The sequence below is a fragment of the Gymnoscopelus braueri genome, assembly GCF_963280865.1.
Source record: "Gymnoscopelus braueri genome assembly, chromosome: 8".
NCBI lineage: Eukaryota > Metazoa > Chordata > Actinopteri > Myctophiformes > Myctophidae > Gymnoscopelus > Gymnoscopelus braueri.
This window is the reverse complement of record NC_137609.1, coordinates 22715606-22738813: the sequence shown is the minus strand read 5'-3', so window position 1 is coordinate 22738813 and position 23208 is coordinate 22715606. Positions and strand designations below refer to the sequence as shown.

Sequence of the window (23208 nt, the reverse complement as noted above, 5' to 3'; positions counted from 1 at the left end):
AGCACTTGTGAATTTATGTAGGCCTATTAGATTAGTTAAATTTTTTATACCCAGGGTGAGCTCTGACTAAAAATATAGCCCAGTTATAGCAGACACCTCTCTAAACCCCTTTCAATGGAATTCCATCCATAACCCCAGAGTTTAGGTTATTATACAGTAATGCTTGACAGCACACATTAAATGTGATGTTGTGATGATCTCGTTTATTGTCTTTGCCTATCTCCTTTTGGGAATATAGATATGTTAATGCTCACAGTTGACTGTATGGATTGCCTTTTTTTCCATAGTTATTTATGTGTAAGGACTCACTTATTATTAGTTTGATCCTCCCACTGGTTCTCAACATGGGGTCCGGGGTGGTGACGGGCAGTGGTGTAAAGTACTTGTACTTAACTCAAGTAAATTTTGAATTCCGGACTTTTACTTGTAACAGAATATTTATACATTGCAGTATTGATACTTTTAAATACAAATTCAAAATGGGGACCATAATTTGTACATATACTGAACATCAACATGCACAGTCTTCTGTCTGTCGTATCAATATTATGGTTAGTCATGCAGTATTATGTCAGTATTATTGTCAGTATCATGTCAGTATCATGGTCAGTATCATTGTCATTATCATGGTCAGTATCATGGTCAGTATCATTGTCATTATCATGGTCAGTATCATGGTCAGTATCATGGTCAGTATCATTGTCAGTATCATGGTCAGTATCATTGTCATTATCATGGTCAGTATCATGGTCAGTATCATGGTCAGTATCATTGTCAGTATCATGGTCAGTATCATGGTCAGTATCATGGTCAGTATCATTGTCAGTATCATGGTCAGTATCATTGTCATTATTATGGTCAGTATCATGGTCAGTATCATGTCAGTACCATGTCAGTATCATGGTCAGTATCATGGTCAGTATCATGTCAGTATCATTGTCATTATCATGGTCAGTATCATGGTCAGTATCATGGTCAGTATCATTGTCATTATCATGGTCAGTATCATGTCAGTATCATTGTCATTATCATGGTCAGTATCATGGTCAGTATCATGGTCAGTATCATTGTCATTATCATGGTCAGTATCATGTCAGTATCATTGTCATTATCATGGTCAGTATCATGGTCAGTATCATGGTCAGTATCATTGTCATTATCATGGTCAGTATCATGGTCAGTATATCATGGTCAGTACCATGTCAGTATCATGGTCAGTATCATGTCAGTATCATTGTCAGTATTATGTCCATATCATGTCAGTATCAGTGATCATGGTCAGTGTGTGTGTGTGTGTGTGTGTGTGTGTGTGTGTGTGTGTGTGTGTGTGTGTGTGTGTGTGTGTGTGTGTGTGTGTGTGTGTGTGTGTGTGTGTGTGTGTGCTTGAGTGCGTGCGTGCGTGCGTGCGTGCATGCGTGCGTGTGTGTGTGTGTGTGTGTGTGTGTGTGTGTGTGTGTGACTGTGTGTTTTCCATCCCCTGGGTGAACATAATAATATAGTCTTTTCCATTCATTTCCTATGACGGTCATTTTTGACCGGGAACAAAAAGGGTGTATTGACTGAAGAAACGACAGAAATGTCAGTAAAATGGTCATCTCTATTTGCACATGTCCACATGCCTAGTGGGGACTGGGGAGGAAATCAAAGGTCAAGGACTCAAGGCACCCAGATGAAAAACACAAAAGTTATGATTCAGGAAAGTTGGAAATCGGACAGACTTGACCGGAACACTGCAGGAGGGTTAAGTAAAAAATGAGAGTACTTTTTCCACCATTGGTGACGGGGACCCCTCGTTGAGAGATTGAATGTCCTATCATCCCACCATAAACAGAAGCTGACTGATTGAGAGATGATGAGTAGTGGTGCGCGTGCGTGGAAGGGGCACTAGGTGGTGCGCGTAAGCGTGCATTGTGCTGTTTTGTTTTGGTGGTGATCATCATGGGTGCGTTCGGAAATTACGCACCGGAGCACACTCGCCTATTAGTTTGTATTGGCCAGTGCGCTCAGTGCTGTATTTTCGAACGCGCCCCATATTGGCGCTCTGGAAGGAAGCGGCAGACAGCGTTGCCATGTGCGCTCATTACAAGCGGCTTTGTGATTCTTTTTCTGTAAGGTTGCTTGTAAATATTGGTAGTAGCGGGTTACAGTTTTTTGGGCTTGTTTCTAAAGTGTAGTTAGTTGCTTGTTTAGGCTGGCTTCCAATTTTGTTTTATTATTATTTAAACCGTGGTTCTCAAATATTGTCATAATTGTTTAAACGTTATTTTAAGAGCAGCCATGGTTCACACATGAGTAAAGAGTAAAAATAGCAAATCGGCTATTTTCAAATAGCCGATGGTTTAAAGTAGCCTGGTAAAGCCCCTCCCTCCGGTAAATCTCATTTCCCAAAAATTCCCTAAATTACAAATGAGATTTCCGGAGGGAGGGTTTACCAGGCTAGGATGATTTTAAACTCTCCCCTGTGAAAACAGAAGAGGTGTTTAAAAAATTGAGTGCTCTTCATCAACACAAAGCCACAGGCCTCGCCGCCTCGACAATATCCCCGCCAAATTTCTAAAAGACTCGGCCGCCTCCATTGCTCCAATCATTACCCACATAATAAACCTCTCCATCATACAGGGACGGGTCCCTAACGATTTAAAAAAAGCAAGGGTGACCCCTCTGTACAAAAAAGGAAACAAATTAGACCCTGGCAACTACCGCCCTATTTCTATTCTTAGCTCCATCTCGAAAGTCATGGAAAAAATAGTCTATGAACAGGTCGATAAGTATCTTGCCGAAAAAAATCTAATCTACAAATTCCAATCTGGTTTCAGAACAAACCACTCCACTGACACATGCCTTCTCTATTTGAACGACTCTATCAAACAAGATGTCGACAAGGGCAAATATTGCGGCATGGTCATGCTGGACCTCCAGAAGGCCTTTGACACCGTCAATCACCCAATTATGATCAATAAGCTCAAAGCAATAGGTTTTGATGATACGTCAGTGAACTGGATGAGATCCTACCTGGAAGGGAGGGAGCAAGTGGTGGAAGTAAACGGCACCCAGTCCCCCCCCCTCCCTGTGACTTGTGGTGTCCCTCAAGGAAGTATACTAGGACCTTTACTGTTCCTGATATATGTGAATGACATGTCATCGGCCTGCGACTGCAAGCTGTTCCTGTTCGCAGATGACTCGGCCCTGCTAGTCTCGGACAGGGACAGGCTGCAGGTTGAGAAAACTCTCAGCTCCGAACTCAACAAGATCTGCATCTGGCTCTCTGACAACAAACTTTCATTACACCTGGGTAAAACTGAATCCATCCTCTTTGGGTCCAGTCCTAACCTTAGCAAGGCAGAGAGTTTCACGATCAAAGTGGGTGATGATGTCATCAAAAGAAAGGATGAAATTACCTACCTGGGCTCCATCTTGGAGGCAAACCTCTCTGGTAACAAAAACGCCGAAAAAGTGATCAAAAATGTCAACCGAACAACACGCTATTTGTGGAGGATTGATCGCCTAGTCAGTAAGAATACTCTGAAGATTCTTGCAGGGGCCCTCATTCAAGGTCAAGGTTCAGGTTATGATTATGCATGCACTTCATGGTATCACAACACCTCCAAGGCCTTAAAAACAAGGCTCCAAACATCCCAAAACAAACTTGTAAGGCTACTTCTTGTACCCCCTGCTCATGTTGCTAGGATTGGATGGCTTAGGGTTGAGGACAGAGTACAGCAACTTGCTATGGGCCTGGTCTTCAAGATACACCACAACATTGGGATCCCCCTGTATTTGTCAAAATACTTCCAAAATGTTAATGAAGTCCATGATCATAACACCAGAGGCAGCTCCACTGATCATGTTCAACCCAGATTTGGCTCAACTAAGGGTATGAACTCGTTCTCATGCTATTCATCAAAAATGTGGAATGCCCTTCCAAAAGGAGTAAAGGAGTGTAAAACCCTACTCACTTTCAAAACTGCCCTAAAGATACACCTTCAGGAGGCTGCAATTCGAAAATGGCCCCTGTCTAAGTCTTAACCTACCCCCCCCCCCCCCTCCTTCATTTTCCTCTTTTGTATATATATATATATTTTTTTTCTTCTCTCGTCATACCAGTAACCTGAAAGCTGATTGTATGACATTCTGTATAGTAGTGTGTATATCTGCCTGCCTCTTATATTTCATCATGATTTGTGTGCATTGGGTTCTCATCTTAAACAAGCGTAATGCTTAATGAGGGTTTCCAGTTTAGTAGACCTTGTATTGTGAATTTGTACTTCCATGTACTGTTATGTACTGTCATGTACTATTCTCATGTCTTTCTAAATAAACTACATCAATCAATCAATCAATCAGGTTTAAAGTGCTCTTGTTGCTTCTTTAGGGCTTGTTTTCATATACCTAGTTACTTATTTCTCTCGCAAGATCTGGCAACCCTGGCTCTGGAAGGAAGCGGCACACACACAGTACCCGGACAGGCGCATGTATATGTATCCAGAGAGACCCGGGCAGTAGCAGCAACCTAACAGGACTGAGGACTGAGGACCCGGCGATGAGCGTTCTATGAAGCGGAGGAGAAGAACCTTGGCTCCGCTCTCTGATCAAAGAACCCAGGAGGAGGAGGAGGAGAATAGGAGGACATGATGGCCGGAGTGTTCGACATAGACCTGGATCAGCCGGGGGACGACAATGTGTCTGACGATGAACTTGAGGACGGGGTGAGTTCAGTTTGTTGACTAACCAACACTGATAGCTCGCGTATAGCTTAAGTTATGGCAGATCATCTACAAGCTCACAACAAGTCGAGGATGCGGACGCGGCGTGAGCTTGTAGATCGGCTATTTTCGCCCGCGCCACACCGTCGTACGACCGGGAGTCAGGCTAAAGGGGCTAGTTAGCATCATGCGATGCGTGGCAATAGGCAGCAGGCCTGTGATGCTGCTGCTGCTGCTACTACTGAATAAAGTCACACATATGGATGTGAGTGAGTTGTAATGTGTAGCTTTGAGTTGGACATCCTCTTCACACCATCATATCACACAGTTGTCATGACCCCCCCCCCCCCCCCACCCCCACCCCCACCACCACCACCCATGTGGTCACATTACAGAGGACCTGCATGGACCAGTGATGTCGTTAGCTTTCCAGTTAGCAGCATTAGCTACCCAGTGTAGATCTTCCCATATTTTATATACAAGAACGACTCGCAAATAACTTAAGCTGCCTGCCAGTGTTGCCAGGTTCTGTGAGAGAAATAAGCAACCAGGTCTTAGGAAAACAAGTCCAAAAGAAGCGAGTATATAGGCCACATGAGCGCTACCTACTGTATTACATTGGGCTATTTGAAAATAGCCGATCTACAAGCTCAAATAGAGTCGCGATGCAACGCGTTATAATAAGCGGACATGGCAACACTGAATGTGAGTCAACACTGTCAGGGGGGGCCCTTCATTTCTGGCTCCCCAGCCAATCAGCATACCCAGCAAGACAAAAAATGAGATATGTGTGTATGTATACTTGGCCAATTAATCTAACACAGTTAACTAATATGTTAGTTAGGCCCTAGCCTTAATACACATTCCTCATTCCTCACACATTCCTCTGTGATAAGAATGTCTGTCCTTGTTTGTTCTCAGGGTCAGTTCAGTGAATACATGGAGCAGAGCAGTGGCTTTGAATTGTGAGTACACATAACATGCTGCCATCATAATGCACTCAGCCCAGTCAGCTGTTTGCTCACTTGTTGTAATTCTTGTACCCTCACACACAGTCGCACCATTGAACGTAATATGACCAAGTAGATGCCTGGCTGGAACAAAATTTGTTCCAGCCAGGCATCTACTTGGTCATATTACGATTTCTATTTTAGCATTAATATTATTGTTAATTTAATTAAAAATAATATTAATGCTAAAATAGAAATCTGTGAAGACTAGCATTACATTGTGTGTATGTGTGTGTGTGTATATATATATATATATATATATATATATATATATATATATATATATATATATATATATATATATATATATATATATATATATTGTATATATTTATTTATACTGTTTTATTACCTAATTTTATTATTGTTGTCAACTTGTCACCCACACTGTTTTAACCGTGTTAAACCCTTTCAAAAATAGCAGACTTCAAACTCGCAGCGTGGCACAAAGTGACAAGCTGTGAGCTTGTATATCTGCTATTTTTGAATAGCCAAAGCTAAAATCTAAAATGACACCGATGCTTTCCCGGCTTTAATGGGTTAAGAAGCATGCAGTACTGGAATTTCACTACATGCAACGTTGCTACCAGCTGTATTGTATGTGTATGTGACAATGGTTTCCATGTGTATTTCTCCCAGTAACATGGACGACTGTGAGAAGTTTGAAATCTCAGAAAACAGCGTCAACAAGGGAACGGAGCAGATTAGACCAGAATGCTTTGAGCTGCTAAGAGTCTTGGGAAAAGGTGGCTATGGGAAGGTAAGGCATCTCATTCTAAGATCTAATATAGTTTCTACAGCATTAAAGGGGAACATCACAAAAAATGTGGCAACACTTTTTGGTGAAGTAAGTTGAATACTTTTGTGTGTACGATCAAGCGGGGCGTTAATTTACGAAAAAACACAAAAAGTTAAAATATGGAGATAAGAGGTTTCTGCCCGACAGCAACGATTGTAATAATATATTGACGGTCAAATCAAAGGTTACAGAGCTTTATTGACAGCGACCGCATGTTCCGATATTACAGTTGTTTCGTCAAGGAATTTTTATCACATCCCATTATCAACAGCTCATCCTCTGGCCCCCCAGCCACCCCAGGTGTAAGGGGAAGCAAGTCACGTGACTCTTTCCACCACACATTCTGTATTGTGAAGCTAATTCTCAGACACCCTGTCCTCAGTGTTGCCCGATTCTGTAAGAGAAACAAGCAACCAGGTCTAGGAAAACCAGCCCAAAAGAAGAGACTATGGGCTTCATGAGCACTTTAACATATACATCAGCTATTTGAAAATAGAAGATCTGTATCGGCTATTTTCAAATAAAATCTTGCGGCAAAATTATAATAAGCAGATCTGGCAACCCTGCCTGTCCTCCTCTTCATCACTTGGGTTCAAAGTACCAACCTTTTGCTGCTTAAAAGTAGCTCTGCCCTGGTGTCATTCTCATTGAAAAATGCCTGTTTTTGTTTTCACAGCTCAGGTGGCTGTTGCTCATTCATAACTTAATTAGATATGAACAAAGTTGTGTAAAATAGCATTTTAACTGTTTAATACTTTCTGTCCCTTGTCTAACTCATTCCCCAGTGACGCTATTAAATGGGTCCTTGATGATGCATATGGAAGATAGATGATTTAGAGAATCTCTTATTTATTCTGAGCAATAAGGTTAGCTGTAAAACGTAATATTAATTGAAAACAATTAATATAAATGAATTGTTTTCAGGTTTTCCAAGTTCGGAAGGTGTCTGGCTCCACTTCAGGGAAAATATTTGCCATGAAGGTCTTGAAGAAGGTGAGGCTTTAGTTGATGCATGAATTCTATATATATATATATATATAAATCTCTCCCAAACACAAACTGTGGTTTAAAACTAACACATGCCCTAGTGACACACAGATGCATTCAGGCATATAGAATAGACCACCCAAAATAATGGGACAGAGCATGTTTTTCTCTCAGGGCTCTTTGTTCTCTCCATTTTTCCTTCAGCGTGTTCTCTCGTTTGTAATTGACACAGCACTGGTTCTTGCCTTAACTCGAGAAGACCTAGCTTACATTTCCAGATGGTTGAGGGTTTCGTTAATGACTGTTTATTGGCTTTATGAGCTTTTACTGCAGCTACCCATGCATGCAGGAGCTCTGATTCCTCTTCTACCTCTATTGCTGATGAATGCACGTTGCCCAGCCAAGCAGCTTTACAAGTCATTGCCAGAATAGCTCTCACGGTCTGACACTTTGCGCCTTTTCTGTCTCTTGCCAGGCCATGATTGTGCGCAACGCGAAGGATACAGCCCACACCAAAGCTGAGCGGAACATTCTAGAGGAGGTGAAGCATCCTTTCATCGTGGACCTCATTTATGCCTTCCAGACCGGGGGAAAGTTGTACCTCATCCTGGAGTATCTCAGTGGTGAGGACACACACTTATAAAGTCATTCTAAAACCTGATTTGAACTTAGTTGCGTGCCGGTGTCACTTACCGGAAATAGCAGATCTATAAACTCACACAACACACCGCATCACGGTTGGTTGTGAGCTGGTAGATTGGCTATTTTTGGTGTGGGACATGGCGCACAAGTTGGCACAAACAAGTATAAGACTGGCATAATTCTGCTGAAATTCTTATTCTACTGTTAGATTTGCAGTTGCCATTGTTTGGTGAAAATGGATGTAGGCATATTCTGATTTTACTATCCAATAGGTGTGCAACTTAGTTTCCATTCAACTGTACATACATTTCATTGAACTGATGGAGGTCTGATTTGTGTATTGTATGCTCCAGGCGGGGAGCTCTTTATGCAACTGGAGAGAGAGGGCATCTTCATGGAGGACACAGCATGGTAAGTTACTCATGTGGAACAATTAGATTTTATTTCAATTGCCTTTTAGTGACAAGCAGCCTTTGCCGTACTTCTTATGGAGTTTACTGGAACCTGCAGTTCATGTTCTCTTGTTGTGTAAACATATTCTAGAGATGGGGGGTGATTATATAAAGTAGTTGTCCAACAACATAAGGGCGTGTGGTCTTTCTACTTTTAGAATAATAGCAAGGATACCACATGACAGCACCAACCAACCTGACGTTTTTTTTATAAACAGTTTCTATCTGGCTGAGATCTCTATGGCATTGGGTCACCTGCATCAGAAAGGCATCATCTACAGAGACTTGAAGCCTGAGAACATTATGCTCAACAACAACGGTACAGTAAATTCAGGGTCCTCAAGCAACATTGCTTCAAGTAGTTTTCAACCCAGGACAGATTCTGGAATGGGATTTCTCTATCAGCAATGCTGTAGGGTTGGGCAAATAACAGAAAACATATCGAAACCGACAATTATAACCAATAACCGACTTAATCTTGCTCATGTTGGTTAATTGAATAATGGAGAAGCACTTTTTTTCCTTATCAATGAATTGACATGAAAAAGAATAGATTTGCGACTAAATTGATTAGTTTGATTAACCACTTATAAGCCCTTTATTATACTTTGTTGTACAATGGTGGTAGAAATAGCACGATTATACAACAAATTGTGACACGTTGTAAGCTGTTATTTTCTTGTTTTGTTTTTTTATCAGGGGGGAAAAGTTTAATTTGAAGTCATAACGCCCAGCACTAAATGCTGCTATATGGTTACTTTGTACATGAGCTGTATTTGGTAAGTTTCTGTCTTTGGTTTCTCACACCAGGTCATGTGAAGCTGACAGACTTTGGCCTGTGTAAAGAGTCTATTCACGATGGCACAGTGACCCACACATTCTGTGGTACCATAGAATACATGTAAGTCACTCATCATCACAGTGGTCAAGGGATGTTGAAAATCTATTTGCAATCAACAGTGTCAGAAATTAAATTAACTTCAATTTAATTTACATCTATTTTATTTTTTATTAAGGGTCAGTTTAAACTAGTTGGATTTCATTCTCGGGGGCACTTTTTGCCTTATACTCATGCAGTAATAAGTAAGTCATGCAGTAATGACAAAAACGTTAATTGAAGCTAAACTATGTTTTTCACACTTCTAGAGCATATCAGTGGTCATAATGGAGACATATTTAACTAGAAAAGTGCACTTCTCAGAGTGCAGGTCTCCGCCAGGTTACCTACCCAGAGCCCGCAAATTTTGGAAGTTAGTCATAGCCAATCGGAATGAAAAATCTGACTGATACATCTGGAGTCATGTTATCAAGATGTATCAGTTAATGACTAATACATCTCATCATTTGTGTGTGTTTGGGACACCATTTGTAGGAGCAGTAGCAAAAATGTGTTTTGAAGAAAATGCAAAATGGAGGAAACTAGTCTGGCAAAAATGGCCACAAATGGAGTCATAGGCCAAAACTGAAGTGGGCTTTTATAGCACAAGCATGAGGCCGATCTGCTAAATTTGGGGTGGTGGTTCTTCCTTGGCCTACTCTGAATGTGCATGCAAAATTTCACTCTGATTAGGCCAGCGGTGCCGGAGATGAGCTGCTCACATACACGGACAGTAACAAAAACATAAGTCTCCGGCCTACTTTTGTATCAAAAGGACCTAAAAGTCCTACCTTGATTACTTCCTGTCAAACAAAAACATAATGCATGATTATGGCAGATTCTAACTATTTCAACCAATATCATGATGACAAGCACCTGTCAAACACTGAGCTGTGATTCAATATGTTGGACACTAGAGGGCGGCACTACTCTGTAGAGGTCTGCAAGCCCTGACCGTTCCCGACCAGGCCTGTTCATTAGGGCCAAGCTCAGGCCATTAAAAAAAACAAGAAATAGGTTGGGCACGTGACAGGATAGGTCTAAGCGTTAGTTACGTTAGTCTTTGAACATCTCTTGAAGCCTGACAAGTTGAGAATGTGTTTATTAAGTATCATATGCCTTCACTGTTATTTTTCGCAATTGAAAACATATTAGAAAATCCTTACAGAGGTAATAAATCTAATGATAAGTAGGGTCATTTTCCCTGAGTGGGTAGGGAGGCCTTCTGGGAGTCACCCAGGTCACCGGTTCACCTCCCTGTCTACCAAGTCTGTCTGAACAAGACAAAACTGCTCCCTGTATTAATGGCTGCCACGGCTCCTAATAGTTAGGATGGGTAAAATACAGAGGGAAAATGCAATGCATGAGCAACTATACTGTAGTAAATACCTCAACTACAACAACCATTGACTTTATGCAACTAGTGGAGTTGTCCCCTGCTGGCCATCAGATAGAATGCAGGTTTAAGTTCCGTAATGGCTTCTTTTTCTGACAGGAAGATTACCGCTAGGTAAACGATTGTAAAAAATCGTCCCCCAAACTTTCATTTGTACCATGAGCCCTCATTAATTCCCTGTCTCTCTCTCTCACACAAATGCACACACACACACACACACACACACACACACATTTAAGCTTTGTTAAAGCTGTACTTGGAGAGAATGAGAGCAAACGTGCACATTATATAGTCCAATACCACCATACTATAATACTTGTCCTTGTCCTGACCTGCCTGCCTTACCTCAGGGCTCCAGAAATTCTAATGCGCAGTGGCCATAACCGGGCGGTGGACTGGTGGAGCTTGGGAGCACTCATGTATGACATGCTGACAGGAGCAGTAAGTTGACAACACCGTCTCTCCTATAGTGGCATTGAAAAAAAAAAAAAAAACTATTCCTCCAGTTTAACTGTCCTCAATAGCTGTTTATTCATTACCCCTCTTTTGTTCATAGCCACCCTTTACTGGTGAAAACCGGAAGAAGACCATTGACAAAATCTTAAAGTGCAAACTCAACCTTCCACCTTACCTCACACAAGAAGCTAGGGACCTTCTTAAAAAGGTAAACAATTAGGTACTGCAGTGTGCACAGTATCAGTTTCTGTTGTCTGCACTATATGCCAGACCACCATTCTAACTTGTCCCAAAACCTCTCTCAGCTGCTGAAACGAAATGCCTCTCTACGGCTTGGGGCTGGGCCAGGGGATGCCTCGGAAGTAGAGGTATAGTCTGGTATCTGTTTATGCCCTGTGTTTGGACATGTCTTTCGTATATATCAAGGCAATTATGTTTCTGCACTGTCAAATTGGCCAACATCTAATCTACAGCATCAAAGCCATAGATTTTGTGGCTTATAGATATTTTGTTCAAGCTGTTGTTAATAACTAGGCTTCACTTTGTTGGTAAAAGTCCAGATGACAAGAATATGACTATGATTTTAGTCGAATTTATATTTATGCAGTATTCATATTACATTTGTTATTAGTGTCTATATGTCCTCTGAAACAAAGGGGGTTATAGTGAAAACTTACTTCACTTGTTCCTTAAGCTTGTATAATTGTATTTGTATGTGTGTGTGTCCTGGGGAAATCTTCCTCAAAAACAAATGAGAACCCTGACTCTGACTGTTTTCTCCAGGCGCACCCATTTTTCCGACATATGAACTGGGATGACCTCCTCGCCCGCAAAGTAGAGCCTCCATTCAAGCCTTTCCTTGTGAGTTTGCGTACCATGCTGAATGGCACTATATGCTACATTGACCTATTCCAGCCAGGCTACTAACATATCTTCTTTCCTTTGGCAGCAATCAGCTGATGATGTCAGCCAATTTGACTCCAAGTTCACCAGCCAGACTCCAGTAGACAGTCCGGACGACTCAACGCTCAGCGAAAGTGCCAATCAAGTCTTCCTGGTTGGTAGTTCCTCTGCGTAAATGTTCCTGTTTATTGAACAGAAATACAGGATTATTTCCTATGGCATTGGTAATACAAACATAAATGAACCGTACACCACTTTAGAACATATGTTAGATTCATGTGGCCAGGATTATATGTCTGTAGTTATGAAAAAAAAACAAGTGGGGTTCATTAAATGGTGTTTCCAACACATTCTCATCCCAAGGCGTCACATTTGTAGCCATATTGGGAAGCCAGCTTCTGTCGATTCTAAACCGTTCAAGTTGCATATCGATACTGTGGGAATCAATTAGAATTTATCTTGGCATCAACGTGGTATGCAAAAGGGCTTCTCAATGTCAGAATTGGATGCCAAAATTACCTGACAAAGTAGCAAAATATGAGGTCTTGGGGTGCGCATGCACTGGTGTTCATAGAGACTCTGCTTTATGTCTTTTATTAAAAGGAGGGGCAAGAGGTTATACTTAAGTACTGCTTTGGTCTTCATTATACCTAGTGTCCCTGTTGTCTTTGTGTTGTCTGCACAGATGAGGCACAAACAACCAGGATTCATTTTAATGGTTTTCTTCCTTTTTTGAGGACTAGTTATTAACAACAACAAGTTAATGCATCACATCTGTTCTTTTCCTGGAATCTCTATTGTGTGTTCCACCACATTGCATGATAAGTTTAGTCAGCATTTCATTGCTCATCGTCAGCTGTGGGTTGTTGTTTTTCTTCCTCTTTTGAAAGATGGCTTTTGAAGTGTCATTGGCCACTTTCCTTTGTGCCCCCATTTTCAGGGTTTTACGTATGTAGCCCCATCGGTGCTCGAAAATGTCAAGGAAAGGTTTTCCTTTGAGCCAAAGCTCCGGTCGCCACGGAAGTTTCCAGGAAGCCCGAGAACGCCTGTGAGGTAACGTATGTTTGTTTTGTGTCTGATTTCATGGAATTCTACTGGTTACGTACATATTGTTTCCATCACAAACTCTACACACTTCGTAAAATGCTCTAACTCCCATGGTATAAACTTTATTTATATGGTGCTTTTCAAAAACAGGTTTACAAAGTGCTTCACATACAATACATAAACAGGAAATATAAAAGCAATTCAAAGGAACAATACAAAAATAATAAGACTAAAAATAAGAGTGAAAGCAGAAAACTAGCTGACCAATCCTTCTAGCTAAAAGCCAATCTGTAGTAATGAGTTTTTAAAAGACTTCTAAAAGTGGACACTGAAGTGGACCGTCTAATTGGTATGATCTGACCTTTTCCTTCATGTCTCTACCCAGCCCGGTGAAGTTTGCTGGCGGGATGTGTTGGCCCCGAGGCCCTCCACTGTCTGGGGCTCCATCTTTGCTCTCCCCTGGAGTTTTGGGGGAGCAGTCCATGGAGGTGTCCACTGTGGAGCACATGGACGTAAGTAGCAGCAGCAGCTCGGAGGTGTCCGCTCCCCTTCCCATCAGGCAGCCATCGGGTGTCAGCAGTGCAGGGACTTTTAAGAAGCAGACCTACCCGATGAACTCCAAACGGCCCGAACATCTACGGATGAACCTATGACCCTCGGCTCGCCTCAGAACCTAGGACTCTTACAATTCCTCCTTTTTTTTCTTTAAGAGACTTGTAGAAATTAAACAATTGACTTGACACTGTCGACACCAATCACCAGCTTCTCCAGCAACGCCTTTCTTCCTTCTCTCTCTCTGATCTCCCACCTCCTTCTCCTGGCATAGCCTGGCCTCTTCGGGGGTCCCTGCAGATAATCAACTCCCTTATTCAGTAGAATCGTCACTGGACAGAGGAGTGTTCTCTCAGTCAGGTGCTCCTTATTGACTGACGACGTGCACCTCAGCCTTGTAATGGCTATAGCTGAGGAACGTGGGCATATGGCAGCCCTGCTGCCTGGTTTCAGCGTGCGCGACTGGCTTATATTGGTGCTTTTTTTTAAACTTTGAATTTGGACAGTGTTACTTCTAGTGTTGCTACTTGTAGCTTCCCTTATGACTGAGATTAATGTCTCTGAGACTGTTTGGGTAAAAAAAAAAGAAGAAAAAAAGGAGTGGTATGCCCCCCGCCCAAGATGCCGCTCCTTTTTTATTACCACTTTGTGGTTTAGGGGTTGTAATAGGTATAGTATATTAGTTGGCACAGTAGCGCGATCGAATAACAGTTGTGCAACAAATACAGTATTCCTTTTGCCTGTTTTCCTGCAACACTTCCATATTGCCTTTTTCACTGTTGTGTCACTTGAACATGTGGTTAGGAGTAGATAAGAAACGGCTGACAGAAAAGCAGCTATAAAAAGATTGCTGTGAGATATTAGCTGAAAGCATCACTTCCACCACAATCAATACCAAATGCTGGCACCATTTTACCAGTCCAACTGGAACGCTATCTATAGCAAGCCTGTCTGTAAGTACTATTAAGTAAGGTTTTCTGTTGAATGTAAACTGACTCTAAATGCCCTTTTGGGGTGTCACTCAGTGTCACATTAGTTCTGATGATTCCTGCAGTGTTGGGGCTTTATTTTTGGTTAGGAGACCAACAGAGTGTCTGATGAATTCAACCCAGATGAATTGTAATTGCACATGGGCAAATTCCTAACACTGCCTTTTATAGAATCAGGCTACATAAATGTCTTATGTGACCGTGTGATTTGGGGTATGCTTATAGGGCTTTGACAGTGGACCCTTCTCACAGCATATGATTTGACGGCTAAACACAGCTGAACGTAATGCATTATTTTTGGGTGTGTTTCATTTAGGTGTTTCTGTGTGCCAGCATGTAGACTGGGATCAACTCAGTTTGCAGTTTTTTTAAAATCTGGTCTAGAGTGGACATAACTTTGCTCTTCTAGAATTCTAGAGTAGGCTAGGCCCAGACCTGATCACACTGGTCAATTTGGAATGAAAATAAGGCCTTCCTCTGTGTGGAAAGCCTGGTGACGCAAGGTAAGCCAGCATGAGGTTGTGGTATAGGCTTACACCGTAACGCCTAAATGAAACACACATTGACACACCTGTCAAAATATCTGCTGCGAGAAGGTCCTATGGTAGGACTCTTATTCTCAGACATATGTATCTCAGATGAGTGGGGACTCTTATTCTCAGACATATGTATCTCAGATGAGTGGGGATGTGTATTATTACATTGTATTGTCTGTTATCTATAAACTGCTATATGAGCTTCTGGAGTCAGGCCATTGCACCCTCTAACCCGCAAGCAGAGTAAGCTGTCCTCCATGTAGCTAATGGATGTTTGTTGAATGCAGTATCGCAGTCGTTATCACGGACCCCCATAACTCTTGAGTTAAAGACCTGTAAGGGTCCATTTGGAACCCCCTCACAGAGCCCAGAGGGTCCCTGGACCCCACTGCAGTATCAGACTCAATCATATCATGTTGATCATATTCTTAAATATTAATTTATGCGACGGGTCCATAAACATTTAAATGAAAATGGACTTATGATTGGGCAGCCGTTGTTTCTCACCAAGTATGTGTCTAATTCATCAACCAATATCACTTTAAAACAAACCAGATATTTTTCCCTTAACTAATTAGTTGTTACATAGCAGCACTACAAAACACTTGTACATGGATGTGATTAGCCTAACAACTAATTGTGTTGACATGCCGCAACCTACTAGCCCGGAGCATTTTGATATATCTAAGTTATCATGTTTTGTATAATTCAGTCAAGGCTACAGGTATTTACTGGTTTCCTAATGGCTCAGATGAATAATGCGAGTCTGTGTTCGCTAGACTGTTGGAAATGTTTCTCCTAACGCTCACCTCGCTTAAGGTGCAACAGCTGCATTATGTTCAAGATTAATCACTCCTGTTCTCTTTCACTTGAGTACGACTGGTGATTTCTTGTGATATATTTATTTCAAGTGCCATTCTCTTTCCACTGCGTCAGGCACACTATGCAAATTTAATATTTATTTTGTACTCCCGTTATAAACCATGCAGTTATGAATCTGTAAGTTTTTGATTTTATGTCATTCATGTTGATGTTTTTCTTTCTTTTTTTTTTGTCAAAGAAGCATGTATGTGTTTTTTATTTACAGCTAATGTCTCTCAAAGTTACCTCAAATGCAGCTTTTTGTTTTATTCTTTACAAATTGTGGATATCATCCCACGTCTTAAAATATTTATTGTGGAGCATAGAGTAGCTAGGGGAATTTTCAGACACAAAACATATAGCATTTTCTTTGTTCAACACTTGAACTTCAGTTGCTTGTTTGCAGTGCTAGAAATATGGGTAGCATAATGTGTGTGTGTGTGTGTGCGTGCGTGTGCGCAGGGGGGGAAGGGGGGGTGGCTGATGCAAAACCCATACTGGGAATGGCAATGTGTATTTCTTGAAAGATAACAGCTTGTATATATACTGTTGATGTGTATGGAATGCTTTGAAATTCATCCTGATGATGTGCAGTTTTTTTGCTCTTCCAATTGATTGTGATGTGAGTAGAGTGTGCTTCTCATAGTGGAGTCCAGAGAAGCTCATAGCAGTGCATATCAATGAAGATGGTTTCATTTTACTGTTCAGGTATCACAATGAGTGAATGTCTCTATTGCAAAATGTCTGTCTTGAGAGGCAACCTCAGTCAAAATCTTGTCTATTCAGAGGTACAATATTCAACATTAAACACGCAAGTGTGTCAAATATCTGCTTTGAATATAATGATATGGTTCAAATGTGTGGGCAATGGGGAGAAGTCTTTTTCAGCCCATCAATTCCATGAGATTCTGGATGATGAAATGGTATGGTATGTATCATGTACATAATATGATAATGAAATAAATCTAAATTTTTCCAATAAAGTGACTTAATTTCTTGCATCTATTTTCATCTGCCTAACCGTCTTAATCTTTTTGTGTGGATCAGACAAATGGATGCAGGAAACCGATTAAAATGTTATTTTAATGCCCCTTTCGTAACTAATTTTCAGTCTAATCTAGCACCTGATGGGTTATATACAAACTATTTAGTTGACAATAGTGAAGAAACATTTGGATATCACAGCAGTAGGAATTTCAACAATGCCCCATTTATTCAACAGGGCAGGCTGGTGCAGTGAGGTGTCAGTAGTCTTAGTTTCCATAGGCCTCAGATCTTGTCAACTCTTTAGTGCAGACTCAGCCATAGTGGACATGCACATACAAATTCCACCCAATATGACTAGTGCGTTACAGACAGAACATTATGCTGCCTGAAAATCTATTTCCATACAAAAAAAATGCAATTTTAGCTGTCACAATTTTTCTAAAGCATAAAAAATGTAAGTCCTTAGTGTTATTAACCTACAGTAATAAGTCACAGAACTAAATCAACTGTACAACTTTATTCAGATTGTTGGTCAAAACAAGGAGCTGGAAAACATGGTAATTATTTCAGTAAATTTACAATAATAAAATATACATGTGCCATTCTTTGGTTTTACAAAAAGGTAACACCACTTCTATATAAAAATAATTTGTGCTGTCGGTTTCTCACGATCCTAGTTCTTTTCAGGCAAGAAAATATGTATTAGCCTATGCCCAAAAGGCTAAAAGCAAAACTCCAATAAAGGGAAAATTATGTTTACTGCTTACCATCATGTTTTATGCCCATTGTACATTGCCAGCAGTAGCCTGACATTACAGTCACTGGATACTACTATATATTAAGAGCTTCACAGCTTCATGAAAGCCCTGCAGTATGCTCACTTGCATTCAGTATGGTATTTTTCGCATTCATGCTGACAAATACATTTTGAATAAAGGTAAGAAAACAAGTCTTTCATTTGGAGGGTTATGGTGTTTAGGTGTAAAGATATATATTTTTCTAATTTGGAAAAATAAAACCAACCCAGTCAAATGTTTTCTGTTGTCCACAATTTGGTATAACTCGGTTGTGATGACATATCTTAAGTAATTAATTACAATTTGATATATTTCTCTAGTGTCAATATTTACAAGTAAAAGAAACATGTCCTCCTGCCTCCATGATGACATTTTCAATTTGTTCACCTATTGACAAAACAAAAGTTGAAAAATGCACCATGATGAAAATAAAACAAAGGAAAATGACAGCAGAGAGCATGCAGAAATTTAAACTTGAGGTGTCTGTCAAAGTGACAAATGGGGTCTTACCAAGGTGCAAGATATTATGCCCTTAGTGACCCTCGCCAGCAGAGGGCACAGCCCTTAATGAATGTAGGAACAGTGTGGTCAACATTACAAATCAACATATTATTGCGCACAACATGAAATGGTTATGGACAGTATCGCACATATCCAACAAAGTTTGACTTTAAAATCTCTCCGTCTTGTCATACAGTCAATAGATTTGCAGGTGGGGTGATGTGGCACCGTCCCTCCATTTGTAGACCTTCTCTGTGATGACCGTCCGACAGAGGGGGCAGCTCTTCTCACGGTTGAACCACAAAGCGATGCATTCATCACAGAATATATGCTGGAAAGCAGAGATAGAAGCAACTTAGCATTTATTAAGAATTAAATGCCGGATTAGACACAGACATGTTTGGTAATGGGAGTGAGCTTGAGAGTGTAGATATGACATCCGCTCTGTGTAAGCTCTACGAAGATTTCTACCTGACAGAGGAGGGCCCGAGGCTCCCGGTACTCTCCCTGGCAGATGGGGCAGATGTCCCCAGCGTCAATGCATTGGCTCCTGGTGGCTGCTGTCCCAGATTGCTGGTGAACAAAAAATTACAACAAACCAGAAAAGGAAAATACTTAAAACGGCTGGATGGATATTCGAAACTTTGGACAAGTTGACAAGTGATTTACTGAGCAGCACTATACCTCGCCTTTCAGAAACAACCTCACAGTTTTCAAAAAAGGCCCCCATTGTCCATAGAGTCCTAAGAGCTGCAGGAGAGAAAACCCAAGTCAGATTAGAGGGCAGATTTTTCTTTGAGGACAGACAATTCAGTGGCCATGTAATCCACAGTGTTACCTTGAGTATGAGGTAGACCAAAGCCAGTAGGACGCCTAGTGCGAGTCCTGTGGTGTCGTCCACCTCCTGATAGGTGACCAGGTAGCGGAACCACAGTGGTACAGGAGCCATGGCCTGGTAGACCTGACCTAGCTCCTCTGTCAGCATCAGCCACCGCCCCTGGACCCAAAACACACACACAAACAGATCCAGCGCTCTGGTTCAAATCAGCTGACCTGCTACTGTATGCATGTCTTCATCGGAAGTGACACCTTTTTGAAAGGGAACCTTTCTTACGAGCTTACCTGTGTTCTGTATGTCACCAGTGAAGAGGGCAGCAGCAAAATAAGGCACTTCATTCCCATGATGAGGAACTTAATTATAAAGTTGCTGATGCCGATTGCCCACAGAACCTCCCAGAATCCCAGAGGCTCAATGGCGGGGGGGAGGAAGATGAGGCTACGTTGAGGGACAGAATGACAGAGGAAGATACTTTTACCTCCTTGTTCTCAATCAAAGCTTATTATTAAGACCACATACTACTATGATGTTCCACGGTTGTGTGCAGAGATTGGTCTCACCAGTGGTAAAGTGTCTCAGTGTAAAAGGTGTAGTAAAGGAGGAGTGTGGACGAGGTCAGGAAGAGTAGCAGCCATAGACTCTGCAGCTTTGAGTTCCGGTCCTGCTGACACAGAAGAATCAGGAGCATGACTCCAATACGTGAAATAAAAATTGATGTAAACACAGCTGTAAATATATGCTATATATAATTGAAATGCATTTTCCTCTACTTGCCTGAAGAAAGACTTGAGTTTGAATGTTTCTATTCACATACAGAAAAGTTGTGAAGAGGCCAATCCCAACTGCAAGACCTGTGAAGACGGTAAAGGGTAAGCGATGGTGCCTTCTTGCATTGATAGCTTTAAAAGTGGCGCTTGATGTTCTCATATTTACCAAGTGCATGTTGGATGACCAGTTTAGCACACAGGATAACTAGGAAAGGAAGGCTCTTTTGGATCCAGCGGAAGAGGTAGCGCAGCTCAGTGAAAGAGGTGCTTGGTTCCCCCGACTCTGGATCGGCGTCAGATGGCTCCGTCGCCGACTCTCCATGCGAGTGCTGATGGGGGCGAGTATGTCCATGTGTGTGAGAGTGGCTATGGGAGTTGGCTCTGGATCTCCTGGAGGACGCCCCTCCGCTGGACTCTGCTGGTCCACCTGTCATGGGTACCCGCACCTCGCCAGTATCGGGTGCAGTGACGCCTCCAGCGGCTGGTGTCCTGGTAAGCTCTGGTTGCAGAGTCAGGCACAGACCGTTTACTGCATGAGAGTCCCGGTCGTTTGAAATTGGCTGCATTACAGTCGGCGACTCCCTCAGTTTTAATGCTCTTTTGGAATCAATCCTTTAACAAATGAAAGAGGGTGTGAAGAAAAACACAATTAAGATTGAAAATTAAGGGTTTATTTCTCAATAATTATCTGTTCTCATTTTGATTATGCAATGTATGGAATATCAGCCATTCCAGGGCTGCATGTAGCTCTGGTCCAGCTAGGTTATACGATACAACTAGCCCTAGAATGTCTGATCTTACATACATTTCATGTATTCCAAATACACAGTCATAGATCACCCTCGTCGACGCGCTGTGTAGTGACGATGTGCGCAGCCGTAAAAGTGCTCTAAACTCCGTCTGTACTCACCCAATAATTAATTCCTAAGACTTGGAGTCATATTTTGTCCTCTAGTTTCACATCCATTTGAAAGTTCTGCCAGAATACGTGTGTTTAATCAAATATCTCCACTTTTCCACGAGCTGCACACGGACGACTTTCTGTACGGGCGAGGGGCCTGGAATGAGTGCAGGACTGAATATATGTAAACTTCCTTTAGGACGCACAAATGTTTGGGACACACAATTGGCAGATGGAGTGATTCATTACCCCGCACCAATCACAAGCACCTGTCAATTGTGTTCCCCATTCGTTTGTGCTTCCCTGTGTCAATTTGTTATGACGTTTGTGATGACAAGAGGATGTTTGGGTAAATTCGGTCCTTCACTCACGTCCGTGCCCCTCGCCCGTACAGAAAGTCGTCCGTGTGCAGCTCGTGGAAAAGTGGAGATATTTGACTAAACACACGTTTTCTGGCAGAACTTTCAAATGGATATGAAACTAGAGGACAAAATATGACTCGAAGTCTTAGGAATTAATTATTGGGTGAGTACAGACGGAGTTTAGAGCACTTTTACGGCCGCGCACATCGTCACTACACAGCGCGTCAACGAGGGTGATCTATGACTGTGTATTTGGAATACATGAAATGTATGTAAGATCACAGACATTCTATGATACAACCAACTAAATACCGTAGCCATTGTTGTTTGCCATTTGTTTACAGACATGTCCAGGTACATTCAAACTACAGTCGTGTAGTTATCTTAGCTATGTTCTAGCTGTTTTATCTGTTATCTATAACGAATGAGCGATTATTAAATGTCTTAATCTGAAATTATGTTCTGCGGCATATATTAAATGCTGTTGAGGACGACAACTCAAACAACAACAGGGCCCTAGACCAGTGGTTCTCAAAGTGGGGTCCGGGGACCCCCAGGGTTCCTTGAGGGGGTTCCAGGGGGTCCCCAGCCAAATTAATAGTTAGGAATTTAACAATTAAATTGTGTACAAATGGCACCAAATGGACCTGTTCCATGTGAGTTAAATTCATACGGTTGATGATACTACTACAGTGTAGATTGGGGGGTCCCCGAGATCAAAATGGTATCAAATGGGGGTCCATGTCCTAATGCATATCAAACTTGGGGGTCTTTGAAATTAAAATGGTTGAGATCCCTGGCATATCTTTTCAAATGGGGGTCCGTGGGCTAATATGTGTCAATTTGGGGGTCCTTGACGCGAAAAAGTTTGAGAACCACTTCCCTAGACCAGTGGTTCTCAATCAGTGGTCCTTAAGGGGGTTCCAGGTGGTCCCCAGCTAAATGATGGAGAGTTGGTAACCAAAATGGACCCTTATCGATCTTTATCTCTCAAGAGTTAAATTATTCTTAAACACCTGCATTACTTAGTTAAAGAATTGTTATTTTGATCAACGTTTTGCCTGTTATCTCTCCTATGGTACCAACATCAAAACAGCATGGAATTGAGGACAAACGACAACAACATATTTGTAAGTCTTGGCTCTGAGAGGCTAAATGTCATCAAACGGTGGTTCCGTGGCTCAAATGCCGAATAAATAATGGACCTTGGAAAACCACTGCTGTAAACAGAGACTGACTGATGCTAGCTGCTGCTAGGCTACCATTAGCAGGAAGTATCACTCGCTCTTTTATTGATTTACCTGTCATTCTGCACCCGGAGTTTCATGGTAAAGTACTGTTACCCATCTATAAAAACGTACGAAATTACAAAACGCAAAGCAAAAAAAAAAAAACTAATTTAATGAAAACAAAACTAAGTCGTTAGCTTGCTAAGCTATGTCATAAGCTTATCTGTCAGAGACATTTTGAAACGTCAGCTAGGCGTCACTTCTTCTCTGGGTTTCGCTTTGGGTTTAAGGTTTGACATTACTGCCACCTGTTGGCCTTTTGGCGAGACCTAAAGAGACTCTCTTCAGTTCTTATCTTAGCCACCTGTTTGTTTTAAAACCTTTTCCTTCATTCTTTACCATGTTCTATATCACAATGACCTTGCCTTTCCTTTCTTCAGATGACGGCTATCTACATTACCAACATCTTCCTGACAGCAATCTACACATCCATACAGAACCTCAGTAATAAACCAGCCTCCCATAAGCAGCAGCTCCCACACCTACAGCATCTAAAAGAAAACGTGAGTTACTGTTTACCACAGTGATGGAATTACTTAGTTACAAGGTTACGACA

General features: G+C 41.6%; 2 protein-coding genes across 2 annotated transcripts; one reads left to right on the top strand and one right to left on the bottom strand.

Annotated features, from left to right (window-relative positions):
- Positions 1-4465: 4465 nt before the first annotated feature.
- rps6kb1a (ribosomal protein S6 kinase b, polypeptide 1a) lies at positions 4466-14028 on the top strand. The gene is made up of 15 exons (XM_080435160.1): positions 4466-4706; positions 5625-5668; positions 6353-6473; positions 7437-7505; positions 7975-8122; positions 8495-8552; positions 8812-8912; positions 9404-9494; positions 11217-11307; positions 11423-11530; positions 11628-11690; positions 12106-12183; positions 12272-12379; positions 13166-13278; positions 13658-14028. Exons 1-15 carry the CDS (start codon positions 4629-4631, stop codon positions 13923-13925), a joined length of 1539 nt encoding a protein of 512 aa, XP_080291286.1. The 5' UTR covers positions 4466-4628; the 3' UTR covers positions 13926-14028.
- Positions 14029-17699: 3671 nt separating this feature from the next.
- rnft1 (ring finger protein, transmembrane 1) lies at positions 17700-22846 on the bottom strand. Its single transcript, XM_080434725.1, has 9 exons — positions 22665-22846; positions 20267-20712; positions 20108-20184; positions 19894-19994; positions 19618-19771; positions 19334-19492; positions 19180-19245; positions 18967-19068; positions 17700-18826 (listed from the first exon to the last, which is right to left on the bottom strand). Exons 1-9 carry the CDS (start codon positions 22688-22690, stop codon positions 18692-18694), a joined length of 1266 nt encoding a protein of 421 aa, XP_080290851.1. The 5' UTR covers positions 22691-22846; the 3' UTR covers positions 17700-18691.
- Between the last annotated feature and the right edge of the window lie 362 nt (positions 22847-23208).

Excerpts from the sequence above, each read along its gene's own strand:
- rnft1 (XM_080434725.1), bottom strand. The coding sequence starts at position 22,690 with ATGAAACTCCGGGTGCAGAATGACAG. Across the intron at positions 19,772-19,893 it reads ACTGAGACACTTTACCACTG|CCTCATCTTCCTCCCCCCCG; the intron begins GTGAGACCAATC and ends CCCTCAACGTAG. Across the intron at positions 19,069-19,179 it reads GGTTGTTTCTGAAAGGCGAG|CAATCTGGGACAGCAGCCAC; the intron begins GTATAGTGCTGC and ends TTTGTTCACCAG.
- rps6kb1a (XM_080435160.1), top strand. The coding sequence starts at position 4,629 with ATGATGGCCGGAGTGTTCGACATAGACCTGGATCAGCCGGGGGACGAC. Across the intron at positions 4,707-5,624 it reads ACGATGAACTTGAGGACGGG|GGTCAGTTCAGTGAATACAT; the intron begins GTGAGTTCAGTT and ends GTTTGTTCTCAG. Across the intron at positions 8,123-8,494 it reads CATCCTGGAGTATCTCAGTG|GCGGGGAGCTCTTTATGCAA; the intron begins GTGAGGACACAC and ends TGTATGCTCCAG.